This window comes from Eucalyptus grandis, chromosome 9 (genome assembly GCF_016545825.1).
Source record: "Eucalyptus grandis isolate ANBG69807.140 chromosome 9, ASM1654582v1, whole genome shotgun sequence".
Classification (NCBI taxonomy): Eukaryota; Viridiplantae; Streptophyta; class Magnoliopsida; order Myrtales; family Myrtaceae; genus Eucalyptus; species Eucalyptus grandis.
The window spans coordinates 28,219,524-28,233,720 of record NC_052620.1 but is presented as its reverse complement, the minus strand read 5'-3'; the positions used below and the strand labels follow the sequence as shown (position 1 = coordinate 28,233,720).

The 14,197-nt window shown below is 37.6% G+C and overlaps 1 protein-coding gene across 1 annotated transcript; it reads right to left on the bottom strand.

Annotated features, from left to right (window-relative positions):
• Window positions 1–7,990: 7,990 nt before the first annotated feature.
• LOC104420606 (putative receptor-like protein kinase At3g47110) lies at window positions 7,991–10,848 on the bottom strand. Its single transcript, XM_039302508.1, has 2 exons — window positions 8,094–10,848; window positions 7,991–7,995 (listed from the first exon to the last, which is right to left on the bottom strand). The coding sequence occupies exons 1-2, from the start codon at window positions 10,846–10,848 to the stop codon at window positions 7,991–7,993; spliced, it is 2,760 nt and encodes a 919-aa protein (XP_039158442.1).
• Between the last annotated feature and the right edge of the window lie 3,349 nt (window positions 10,849–14,197).

Genomic DNA, 14,197 nt, shown 5'->3' with positions numbered 1-14,197 from the left:
AGGAAATAGATCTAATACACATCATTTACATATTACTTTGGAGAAACAGACCATTTATTTGTTATATACGTGAAAACATATTATTGAATTCCAATGTTTTTTTTTTTTGGTCGAAATTGAATTCCAATGTTCACAAACTCTAAGGGGTGACGTAACATTCTCCTTTTTAAACCCCATCAAGCAAGAAGAACAGCTGCTGAATTGATATCTCGCGGAATATAGGCAAAAGACCATGTGGGATGCTTGCCGAGCAAGCTTTCGGCATCCTGTATGATGCATTAGTTTCTCTAGAAAACTCTGAAGCTGAACTTCAGAGTAAGGTTGGCCACAAGCCACAACAGACCAACCCAATCTCTCCTTCAAAGATGAGATGCACCGAAAACCAGCCAGTGAACGGAGTCCAAAGAGAAAGCAGTATGCATATAACCTGTTCATTGCTGTGTAGGCTTGAGTGCTCAACCATATGGAAACTACATTAGCATAAACACTGCAATCTTTTAGAAGAGATGAAGCAACTATGGGCTAGATTATGTGGAGAGCTCGCAAAAGCAATAACAGCATCAATCGTGAAAACGTGGAGAATTTTAAAAGAACAAAGTGCCATCAGATGAAACAGAAACAACTACAATCTTGTAGCAACATCATAAGGAACATTTCGGGACTTTATAAGTCCAGCAGCACGTCATTTCGCATATCCACACACACATGCAAAGAACATTTTGCCAAAAGCTGGCTTAATGGCTGGATGTCTTAATTGAGCGAGGAAGCCCCCCAAAGTCTAGGATGCCTAACTTGAGACCGGATGCCCAACTTGAAGCCGGAAGCCCTTGAAAGTATGAGAAGAACAGTTTGAAAAGATTAATAAACTTATTGTGCATGTTACCGTGTGTTGTTAATAAGTTTGTTTGGTGAAATAACTTGTTTGATAAGTTGAAAGTGGACCACATGCATATAGTTGAGAGATAACAATGGGTTTGCTATTGATCTGTCATTGAAATTGTATTGCGAGTGCTGTACCTACTAGATTCGAGGATGAGATATCCTCTTAATAGAAAATTAAAAGTTCTACTTAGTCCTCCAACTCACTCTTTTATCTTTCAGACTTGTAGGTATGGATACCAATTTTGGAGCTGCAGCCACCATAGAGGATATAGGAAGTACCTCTAGCCTCTGTGGATATATGTAGCTGGGTGTAAATAAGGAAGTTCCTATAGAGAAGGGCTTTGTAAATGTACTGACATGATATAAAAGAAGTGTCTTGTGCTATGTTTTCTTAGCTGCTTGTTTGTTGTGTTGTCCGGATGTAAGTTGATGTATATGCTTCCGCATGGCTCTTAATGAAAAAAATAAAAGAAACGGGATGGCAATACACCTGGGACATCGCAACAATAACCCCCACTAGCTGCGACTAGAGTCGAGTTGTTACAAGGATGACCACATTAAAGAATGTCTAGACAGTGTGCACCATAGAATGGAGATTAATGTTCCCCTGAAGCAGAAGCATTTGCACTTCCAGCTCCTATCTTTCAAGCCCGAACCTATTAAACAGAAAAAAGAGATCAAATTTGAAGTCCTTTGACTTGAGAATGATGAATATAAAAAAATTATTAAAGAGACTTGAAACTCTCCTAATCAAGTAGGGATGAAATTAGTCGAGAAGCTACGTGCGATCACTATTGCCTTATCCAAATGGAGTAAAAAAAACTTCTGGAAATGGACAAAAGAATAGACTAATTGAGGCAAGAACTTCAATAGTGCATAAACAATAATGGGGGATATTCTGAAGTGGAAAGGGTCAAGCACTTACAAGGGGAGATTCAGGCATTATGGAGGCAGGAAGATATGTATTAGGGGCTTGCAATCAAGAATTACTTGGCTGAAATGAGGCGACAAAATATTAAATTCTTTCATGCCACCACTGTTCAATGATGACAAAAAATAAAACCATGTTGCAAATATCAAAAGGAATATGGGCTGAAGAACCAAGCCTCCTTAAAGAAATTACGGTACAATTCTTCCAGGAACTATACCAATCTGTTGGACAGTGAATGTTCTCTTCACTTTTAGATCAATGTTCCCAAGTGGTGACAAAAGAAATGAATCAATTGCTACTGGCGGATGTGACTTTGGAAGAAGTAAAGAGTGTAATTTTTCAGCTTGGTGCATCTAAAGCACTAGGGCCTCAATGGTTTGTTTTATCAGCAAAACTGGATAGAAATCTAGAGTGAGGTCTTCCAAATAGTAAAGGAATTTTTCAGTACTGGGTAGTTGCAACTAGAGCTTAATAGGACCCATATTTCACTTATCCCAAAAATCCCTAATCCCGAGAGGTTAGACCAATATCGTCCTCTAAGCTAGTGCAACTTTGGATATGAAATTATCTCTAAAGTGATGGCAAATAGGCTTAAACTGCTACCGTTGATCTGATAGCTATAAAGTAGTGCATTTGTTGGGGGAAGGCAAATTCAAGATAACATGCTCATTGTGCAGGAGGTGCTATATTAAATTAAAAGAAGCAAGAAATTCCAAGTTGTTCTGAAACTTGATATGAAAAGGCATACGACTGAGTGGAGTTGGATTATTTGGAGGCATGCTTGATAACTCTATAAAAATAGAGTTATTTTACTTAATGCAATATCTATGAGAAAATATTTGTATTTCATTATGATTATTTTAATTTTCCTTATTTATGCAGAATAATGATATATATAGAGAAGATAAGGAAAAAGATGGCAAAACTCAGGAATTTAAATTAAGTAGCAGTGGGAAATAGATATCAAATCAAAAATCCTCCGATTTACTCCTTGATTTTGTGCGCAATTGCTTGGAGATAAGGATCTTAGATATATCCTACGAAGAGGAGAACAAAGAGGGAGAGAGGGGCTAGGTTTAAGTTAGTTTTTCTGCTAGATCGTTTTTTCATTGTTTATAGAGTTTTTCGAGTATTTTGAAGAGAAGACAAAAGTGATGACATAATTCTTGTTCTTTGATTCAAGATGCTGAGTTTAATTAATATTTATATTTCTTAATCTATTATGTTCTAGTTTTCTTTTGTTAGGGCTATGATGTAACCTAACCATGATGATGTGAATTTCATGATTTTTATGTTTTACAATTGATTTCCATTCATGTGAGTTTAATTTATATTTTTATTTCTTCATCTACTATGTCCTAATTTTCTTTTGTTAGGGTTATGATGTAGCCTAACCATGATGATGTGAATTTCATGATTTTTATGTTTTATAATTGATTTCATTCATGTGAGTTATATATTATTGTGCATAATACTTTTGAGTGATTGGCCACCACTTAAATGATTTGATGTGTATGTTTGAGACTGAGAAGTGATAATATGCAATTGCTCATTATAATATATAACCATGAATTAAACGTGGATAAAGATATATTGCGTTATTTGTGTAGTTTTCGGTGATAAGGTGATCCAAAAAACTCATTGTAAACCGGGAATATTCATAGTTTTTCATGCACTTATATTTATTTTAATTCACATAGAGATATAGTGGATTAATAAACTGAGTATGTTTGCTATATCTAGAGATATGATAGTAAATAGATCAGGAAATTCCACTGTCACATGTTTGATATCGTTATTGTACTCACAACAATCTAAAATTCATATCTAATGGTTATGGTGAAATCGAATGCTCTAACGTATTTATCTGATTGATTTACTGCATTTAGTCTTCAAATTTTGTTTTTTAATTTATTCTCAATTATATTTTGATCTGTTAGATAAATTTTAAAATTAATCTATTTTAGTATTTAATTATTTTATTAATCATCGATCTTCGTGGGACGATACTTTATCTCATTATTATATTACTTGTTCGATACGTCCGCTTGCGTGTAGAATTTTATGAACAATGCTTGATTAGAATAGGTTTTGACGAAAAGTGGATGAATTGGATAATGCAATGCGTCACAACTGTTTTGTTTAGTGTCAAGTTCAATGGGGAGCCACTTCAATATTTTAGGCCAACACAAGGGATTAGGCAAGGAGACCCATTATCCCCCTACTTATTTATTCTGGTGGCAAATGTATTATTCTCACTATTGAAGACTGTGGTTGATAATAGTAGCATCAAAGGGATTCAACTTAACAGATGGTGTCCTACCCTTTCTCATTTACTCTTCGCGGATGATTTCATCTTCTTCTTAGACGGGAAAATTCTGGAATATCAGAATTTGGCAGCAATTTTAAATCAATACCGTGTAGCATCTAGACAAGAGTTAAATTTGAACATATTTGGAATTTATTTTAGTAGGGACTACCCTTACCGCTTAAAAGAGAATATGGTGGGGGCACTAAGAGTACCTATAATTTATAAAAAGGGGTATTTATCTCGGGATTTCTTTGGATTGGATAGAATTAAAGAAATAGATGTTCGCCTGGATCTTGAGATGGGTAAGTACAAAGTTAGAAGGATGGAAGGAGAAATTGATGTTAAAAGAAGGAAAATAAGTCATGATTAAAACGGTGGTGCAAGCCCTCCCGCAATATTTTCAAAATCCATGTGTCAATGTGTAAGGCAATTGAGTAGGAAGTAGCATCATCTTGGTGGAGAACAAATGGAAATTAGACTGGAATTCACTGAAAAAAGTGGGATATTTTGAAGACGAGAAAGGATAGGAGAGGGTTGGGATTCCAGATTTGCTTGACTTCAACAAAGCCATGTTAGCAAAATAGGCTTGGCGATGAGTAACAACCCTACCTCTCTTTGGAGCCAATTATTCGAAGGCCTCTATTTCCCTCGACTAGATTTTTGGTGAGCTGGAAAGGGTCAACGCCCATCGTGGGGTTGGCAGAGTTTGATCTTGGGAAAAGATTCTATATCACCATCAGTGACGTGGGCAGTAGGGAATGGAACAAAAATTAAAACCCAGGGAAGATAAGTAGTTAAGGAGAGGATCACTAGTAGGCCCCTGCAGAAAGGGATGAACCGAAACTGGTTTCTGGAATTATTTTAAGGGGGGAAAATCATTGGAATGAAGAAGTTTTGAAAGAGCACTTCGACAAGCAAATAGTACGTGAAATTCTCGCAATCCCTATTAAGCCTAAAACTGAGAATGATCAACTAATATGGATGGGCACAAAAGCAGGAAAATACACGGTTAAGAGTGGTTACATCTACATCCGAGAAACAGGGGACGAACAAAGCAAGAGCCGAGCATCAACATCTTTCCAACACCCTCGCACTCTATGGACGGATATATGGAAGCTAAATACTCCTCCCAAAGTCAGAATATTTATGTGGAATCTATGTCAGAATGCACTCCCAACGGAGGATGACTCGTTTCGAAGAAACATTGTAGTTGAACCAATATGTTCTCTATGCAATCGGAGCGCGAAAACTGTTGAGCATCTGTTTCAGTTGTGTCCTTGGACGAAAAATATATGGGAACACCCAAGGCTGAGAATCCACATCACTATTCGAGGCCTAACTCGGATTGAGACTTGGTTTGAGGAAATCAAAAGGAATTTGGGCTTCTTACCAAATCAAGAGACAGTCGCCGCAGTTCTGTGGCAAATATGAAAGTCGCACAATGGTGACATTTTCGGGAGGAAAAAACTTGACCCGAGCAACCTTGTTGACACATGATCAGCAAGTTTGCAAAGTTTCAGAAGATGGAACCCTCAATCAAGCAGATTTGGAAATGGAATTGCGAGCTCATCAAGAGCTTGGATTCCTCCGAAAGATGGTTGTTTTAAGATAAATATTGATGGATCTTACGAACTTGAGCAATGGAAGGTTCTGTGGCATGTGTATGTCGAGATTCCACTGAAAACTTATTGGAGGGAGCTGCACGAGCGGTGGCTATGTCTTCGGCGTCCATGGGAGAAGCTCAAGCTCTCTTTGAAGCCCTAAATTATTTTCTCTCTCTTAGACACGAGACCGTAGTGGCAGAGACTTACAGTTTAGATTTGGTCGACGTGTTAAGGAGCTCAGATCAATTCACGCGGGAAACTCACGTCCATAGGAGAAACTCTTTACCTTCGAACTATGTTTTGCCTCCCCGAAACTCTTTGGGATCCCTTATATACTGATACCCCTCTTTTGGACCTAGTTAAATGCAGTATTTCACTTTCCTACGAAAAAAATAATTAAAAAAAGGATGACACAAGGCGACGGTTCATAGCTAGAAGATTGAAGTGGCCATGTTCAACCATCACTTGGTAGATCTGTTGAGGAGAAAAATGTGAAGTTCAAATTGAATTGATGTTAAGATATCCCATTTTGTTGTAATACTACTCGAATGAAACTTGTCTTGTAAAATTTATTGGAAGTGATGACTTCAAATCATTCTACTTGTACTTCAAGGAAGAAAAACAACGATATAAGTTTTTACTCATTCATATTTATACCCTTTTTTTTTATTGCCGATCAAAACAAAAAATGCTCTTAATCTACATATTTAAGTCAAAATTGGGTTTTATCTCACTTTTTGACTTCCCATTTGGCCCTCAATTACATATTACTTTAATTTTTTAATGTCATTTAACTTGAAAGAGGACAATGGAAAACAGGCCAAAGAAAGAGATGATAGGCAAAAGAAAGAGCCTATTTTATCATCGTTTCTATAATGCGACAGCTAGTTTCATCCTTCTCTTAATTTCTTCTTTTAAATTTTGAATAAATATTTGTTTAAATCAGAATAAGAAGATAATATTTGATTTTTTTTTTCGGAAAAAAGAATCATAACGATAAGAAAATGACTTTCAATATTTTCTCTTCGTGCAATTGAAATGGTAGTCTTATTACTATTCATTATGACATTGCGTAGGGAATGAAGATGACTGATAGACATGTAATGCGGGCATGAGAGTTTTTAAGGCCAAGCTATTGCTTGTTCTATTTAGTTTGATTTCGCTTTATAATTTTCAATATGGAAAAATTAAATAATATTTTGTTTGATTAAAATAAATTATCAGTATTTTTTGTGAAAATAAAGGAAATGTTTAAAACAGAAAAGGGGTTGAAATTGACACGCAAGGCTCATGGGTTGTGCCTGGCATGACAAGAGAGGGCGTCAAGCTTGGCTTGCCCTACCAAAGCCAAAGAAGATGCCAATGATCAATCAAAACGATATCTTCTTCAGGCTTATCTTGGTTTGAAGGAAACAATGTTCGTCACTGGCAAATCTACCAACTCCCAAGACAATATTTCTACTTGAAGAACATAGCACAGGTGTTAAGCCTTCCGTAGTCAAGCTCGAGTGTGACTCAGAAAGCACGAACTTTATTATAGATGGCTATACACAATGCCATCGACACGAAATGAACGTGTACAAACTAAGTTGATACTATGCCCAAATTCTAAGTATTGCTCTCCACGTTATTTTCTTGTCAAGGAAATGACAACTTGATCTTGTTGAGCTTAACCATAACAGTTTCCATGTCCATTCTTTCCTCAGGCAAATCCTTTGAACATTCCAATCCAAGCTCTAGGATCGATAAGACTTTGCTCTCAAGTTCCAAAAACGTCAGATCTTCATGTTTTGTGCTAAGGAGTTCGCTATCCACGATGTCAAGCACTCTGTCTGGAATTGTTGCACCTACCCATTGCCTCAAGCTCATATTTGCATCAAACATTTCACAGGTTGGCTTCTTCCCAGTAATCACTTCCAACAACAATATGCCAAAACTATAGACATCTCCTTTTGTCGAGATTTTTCCTTCTGAACCATACTCTGCAAGCATCATAGTTTGTGAAATCAGAATACCAGTGATTGATCTTTTTCTTTTTGGGACATAAGTAATAAGTTCGAGAGGCATAAAAGTGTTAATATTATAAAATTATATTGGCAATTAATGGCTTAGATTAATTAAAACTCGACAAATGTACCTGGAGCAATGTAACCAATTGTGCCGAGAGTTCGGGTTTGTGTTTCAAGCTTGTTCTCAACCAAAATCTTTGCGATTCCAAAGTCGCAGACTTGTGCGAGTAGGTCCTTGTTTAGAAGAACATTGCTAGGCTTCAAATCGCAGTGCACAATGGGTTCTGGTTGGCCATTGTGGAGATAATCGAGCGCTGTGGCGATGTCGACCAATATCTTCACTCGTTGATGGAGACCCAAGTTGTAGTTGTTGGAGTACAGCCACTTCTCCAAGCTCCCATTGGGTAGGTATTGCAGCACCAAAGCTCTCATATCGGCGTTCGTGCAGGTGCTGATAACCTTGACTAGATTCCGATGCCGAATCTTGCGGAAAACCTCACATTCTGCATCGAAACTTTTCAAGGTGCCTTCAATATGGAGATTTAGTACTTTGACTGCAACTTCTATCCCGTTGGCTAGAGTCCCTTTGTATACAGAGCTAAAGTTTCCTGTTCCAAGCAAATTGCTTTCACTAAAGTTGTTAGTAGCAGAGCAAAGCTCTCGATATGATATTATCGGGTGGTCAATTCTAAGCGGGTTCTCCACCGAAACTGGAGCTTTTTTACCGGTGTTCCCACGCTTTCTAAGCAAGCAAATGACAAGGACTAAAAGTACAGCCGGCACAATTGGCACCATAATGTATAGTAAATGGAGCTGCTTGTCCCGTGATGATTTCTTTCCATTTACTTTGCAATGTGGGACTTGAAAAATCGCATTTCCACAAAGTGCTTCATTTCCAATGAACGAGAGAGCCGAGAAATTTCCAAAGAGCCCGCCATTAGGAATCTCTCCTGATAGCTTATTAAATGACAAGTTCAAATTTTGCAGATATGGGAGTCCTTCCATGGACTTTGGTATTGTGCCTGATAACTCATTGTAGGAGAGATCAAGGAAGTCTAACCCTTTGAGGTTGCCAATTGATTGCGGTATCGATCCTTGAAATGAGTTCCTTGACAAGTTGAGACAAGCAAGGCTCTCCAACTCCTCGATGGAACTTGGTATGGTGCCAGTAAGTCGGTTCCAAGAAAAATCAATGCTATTCATAGCTCTCATTTTTCCTATTTCAAGTGGTAGTCCTCCATTGAAAGAATTGAGTGATGCATTGAGAAAGATAAGTTGTTGAAGGCTCCACAAACTAACCGGTATAACCGATGTCATGTTATTCGAACTTATGAGAAATTTTTGAAGATTGCTGAGGTTTCCAATGCAATTCGGGATAGATCCCAAGATCCTATTTTGCCAAATCACCAACTCTGCTAAACTTGTCAAGTAGCATATCTCATCGGGGAGCGGTCCTTCGAGATGGTTGTTATCAAGATATAGCCTTTGCAAGCTTTCTAATCCTCCGATCGACAATGGGATGTTGCCGACTAGATTGTTACTGCTCAACGCTAGAAGAGTCAATCTCTTCAAGAAACCCATTTCCTCGGGAATGCGACCTCTTATTTGAGCTGCTTGAGCGACTAGAATTTGCAAGGAATTGGAGAAGTTTTTGATAGATTTTGGTATTGAGCCGCGAAGTGGGTTTTCTCCCAGATCCAAGGATTGCAGCGATTGGCAATTTGATAAAGCCGATAGAAAACCGAGCTCCGAATCATAAGGCTCTCCAGTGAGCTGATTTGATCCAACCAAGAATCCTTTGAGTTTCTTCAAGTTGCCCAAACTCATGGGTATGGGTCCGCTGAGTTGATTGCCCCAGGCATTGAAAATAGTTAAGCTCGTAAAATTCGAAATGTATTGAGGGATGTTGCCGCCAAAGCTATTTTGTGATAGAAGAAGAATTTCCAAATTCGGAGGGCTTAGTTCGCAACTCGAGGGAAGGCTTCCGGAGAGTGAATTGTCCATCAACGAAAGCAATTGTAGCGAAGAAATGTTAAAAATCTCCTGCGGCACTTCGCCCGTTAGCAGATTATGCTGAAGGATCATCGAATTCAAATTGACCAACTTGCCAATCTCACTTGGAATGTCACCTCCAATCTGGTTATCAGACAAACTCAACTTGCGCAAGCTTGACATGTTACCAATGGTTTGAGGAATCGTGCCAGTGAAGTTATTACCATCGAGATGGAGATTCCGCAGCTTTGGCAAGCTGTCTATCTCTCGAGGAATGGTTCCCTGAAAACGATTATCTGACAACACCAACATGAGAAGCTCTTTGCATTGGGTTAGCATCTCCAGTGGCAGGCCGCTGAATTGGTTACCAGACAGTGCAAGTATCTGAATGTCATGCCAGCGATAGCAAAGATCGGAAGGAAGACTTCCAGAGAGATAATTGTCCATCAAAACGACATTCGTGAGCGATCTATTGAAAAGTGCTAAAGGAATTGAACCTGTGAGAGAAGCGTTGAATAATGCAATGGACTGCAATGTGGATATATTGCCCAGGAAGCTTGGAATTTGGCCCCGTAAGTCGTTTGAGCCAAGGTACAGTTTTTGCAACTTAGGGAAGGTGCCGAATTCTCTTGGTATGCTGCCTGTTAGCCTATTCATCATGAGTGACATGACTTCAAGGTTCTGGCACCAGGCTAAGTTAGGAGGAATATTTCCTGCGAACTGGTTATCTTCCAGGACAAGTTTCTTAAGACGACGTAAATGACTGATTTCTATTAAAATTGTGCCATAAAAACTATTGTTGCGGAGATCAAGAGAAGCCAGGAAAGAAAGATTGCCTAGGTAGGGAGAGAGTCTTCCGTGGAGACCCATGTGCGAGAGGTCTAAAGCCGTCACTCTCTGCTTGCAGTTGCTGCAAATGACACCAATCCATTCACAGAAGTTTGCTTCGGCGGTCCAATTGCCACCTTTGATTGTGTTTGTTGGGTCAATTTTGATTGCCGATTTGAAGTGGAGGAGAGCCACTTGATCAGTGAAGTTGCTGGAACAAATGATGGGCTGAAACATCAATAGAGAAGCCAACATAACATCAAGAAATGCTATAAAGATGAACTTCTCCATAATGAACAGAGTATCTTTTGATCGTATCAATAGACAGTTTGCAAATTAGGATTTGTTCCTAGTATTTAATGTCGAACCAAACCAAATGATTGTCTCAATTTTAAAAAAAGAAAACAATGTAAAGAAAGACTAACGATCAAATGATGCCCTTCAATCACGGCTAATTCGGTAAATGGCCCATTCTTTATGTTTACACATTCACATATACTTTAAACTCTATAATGGTGCAAGTGAACCTTTTGACTAATGCTCCAAGGAACAAATGTGAAAGGTTTTGTGATAATGGAAGAGGTTGTTATGGTGGATTAACCCTTCCATTAAGTATAATGCAATTCTTTGGCATGGAATGTTGCTTTTTTAAAAAATGCCATAGTCATGTGTCACGGGAAATTGTACGAAAAGTCTCATCTAATGTATGAACTATAATCAAGTGATAAACCTTTCAATTGCTGCAATAAGGTCCTATGAAAATGGAAAAGTATAATTGAGTGTTAAACCATTCCGTGGGTGTAATTTGGGGTGAGCATGGTCTTGATAGGTAGTTTCCACTCTAAAATCGAGAACCGTCTATTAAAGATTGGTTTCAAAAAATTAGGACTGGGAACCGTCTGTTAGTTTTATGGATCCACCCGAGAATTGGACCTCGCAGTCTAATTCTTGGATGGATCCATGGAACCGGTCCCATCAAGCTTCATGTACTTAGTGCAACATTTTCCGACAAGCCAAAGTAAAACAAAAAATAAAGAACTTCCCTATTCTTAATTGCAAGATTAGTAAAAAGAATGGACTCATAGTAAAAGGTGAGAGTTGACACCGTAAGTCGATGGGTGTTGAGCTTGAAAGTCAAGGTCGTGAGTGAGATAGAGAGACGATTGATACAAGGTGAGAGTGAGACAAGACAATCACTCAGTTAATGGATATTGAGCTTCAAATTAATGATTTTAGGGTCTTCATTTTTCTTAAATTTTTTTATTGGAAATTTTTCTTAAAAATTAAATATATATTATCAGTTTGGTCCGATTGGGTGGATAGGCTATTCTATACCTAGAACTAGGAACTGAACCGGTACCCACCGGTTTCAATTATTGAAACCGAGAACTGGACTGGTTCCCTTAGGAACCACTAAATTCTGGTCTGGTTTCTAAAGGTCCGGCCGGTTCCTAGATCTTTTGCACACCCCTAGGTGTAATCAAGTCATAAAGTCTTAAGCCTATATTAAGAAGTGAAATAAAAGGTTACCGCATAGGCTTTGAGTGTTTTTTGGGGAAGTTTCCACATTTCTCCATGGAGAAGACTTGATTTTACTTTTTGCAAAGGTTCGTGACTTGATTGCGCTCATCAAATAATGAGGACTCAAATGCATTATGTGTAAAGATTTAAGATTTCTCATGCACTTTTGTTGTTATGTTGGTGTAGGGGATTTCTCGTAGGTGCTGATTCATTTTTAAAGTATCACACTTGAAATACCTTACGATTTATATACAGATGGGCCCAAAAAGGTGGGGGGGATGATTTACCAAATAAGTTAATTTTTAACTTGAATATAGGTTAATGTGGTTGAATTATAAATAAGCAGAGCGAATTTGCTTGAAAAGTGAAGATGTACATGGGACTCCTAAAGTAGTTTGAGGCTTATATTGTCATTCAACTGAATCTTTCGAGGAAATTGCACAAGTCTACCTTTCAACTGTAAGAGTAAGATTGGGGCAAGAAGAAAAGCCATTAATCATCTTTTCTTTCTTTTGGAGTTTCTTTTTTGAGCAACTTTTTGCTTTCTTACTTTTTGCCACACAGACTAATGAAGAAGAAAGTTATCGACCGTGATTGAACCTCAATCATCCTAATTAATTCATACGAAAGAGTTAATCTTGAAATTTATTGCTCAATATATTACTTTTGAGATTTCACTAAATATCTTCATCTATGGTACATGGGGATTTTGTTGGACATATTAGCAAAATTTCTTGTCTGGCGTGTGATGGGATTTGTCCATCAAAATGGACAAGAGTTTTGAAATGAAAGGTTGCTAATTGCCCCACTGATGACTTCAATTGGCAGCCATGCTCATTGTTTTAGAAATGATGTCTTCTTCGATGCACGTGACACAGGCAAGTAACGTGCACTGGGGGAAGTAATTGAAATGATAGTTCAAGCACTTACAAAAAAATAAAAATGAAAAATAAAAATGTCATGTAGGAATGTATCATGTGTAAAACCATTGAATGGAAATTAGAAATAGTAAAAAAGTTAACTATTTTAGAAATCAATCAGCAACCAAATAAACAGTGACAAATATGACTTGTGTAGTCAAAAAGTTATAGCTACTCATGGGCAATATGAGTTGGTTAAAAAAGTCATCACGGTCACACGTATGTACACACTTATTCGTGGCTTTTTTTTCGTCGTGATCAACATTCCAAGTGACATGGAGCAAGTAACATGTAGTGAGAAGTAATTGAAATAATAGTTCGAATAGTTAGAGAAAATTTAAAAAATGTCCTATACAGGTGTATAGTATGTGAAATCGCTGAATTGAAATTACAAGTTATCAAAAAGTTAATTGTTTAGAAATCAATCAACTACCAAATGTTACGACTTGTGTAGTCAAAAAGTTATATAACCACCCATAAGCTGTGTAAGTTGGTCTAACAAGTCATCGCGATCAACAAGTGTGTAAGTTCACACGTATATACACACTTATTAGCAGTTGTTTTGTCGTGATCAACATTCCAATCAGATGAGCAAGTGGCCAGCATCTTCCAAGACTTGATATCAACACAATCCATCATTCATAATCAGGACATGCTCATTATCACCAATACGGTAAAACCGTATGGAATAACTTGCAATCAATCATCCAGTAATCCTTCAGAATACGTCAACTTTCAAAGACTTCTAGTTGTAGAAAGATTGACCATGCAACCTCAAAGTTTTCATGAAATACTTATTCACAGTCACACGTTTGTACACACTAATTAACTGCTGTTTTTCATCATGATTAACATTCCAAGTGACACGGAGCAAGTAATGTGTAATGGGAAGCAATTAAAAAGATAGTTCGAATAGTTAGAGAAAAATTAAAATATATCCTATACAAGTGTATTGTGTGTGAAATCGTTGAATTCAAATTAAAGTAGTCAAAAGTTAATTATTTAGAAATCAATCAATTACCAAATGAGCGGCGACAAATATGACCTGTGTAATCAAAAACTTAAATAGCTACCCTGAGCTATGTAAGTTGGTTGAACAAGTCATCGCAGTCAATAAGTGTGTAAATTCACATGTACGTACACACTTAAGCTCCATTTGTTTCACGGAAAATGACTTCCAAGAAAACGTTTTTTTAGAT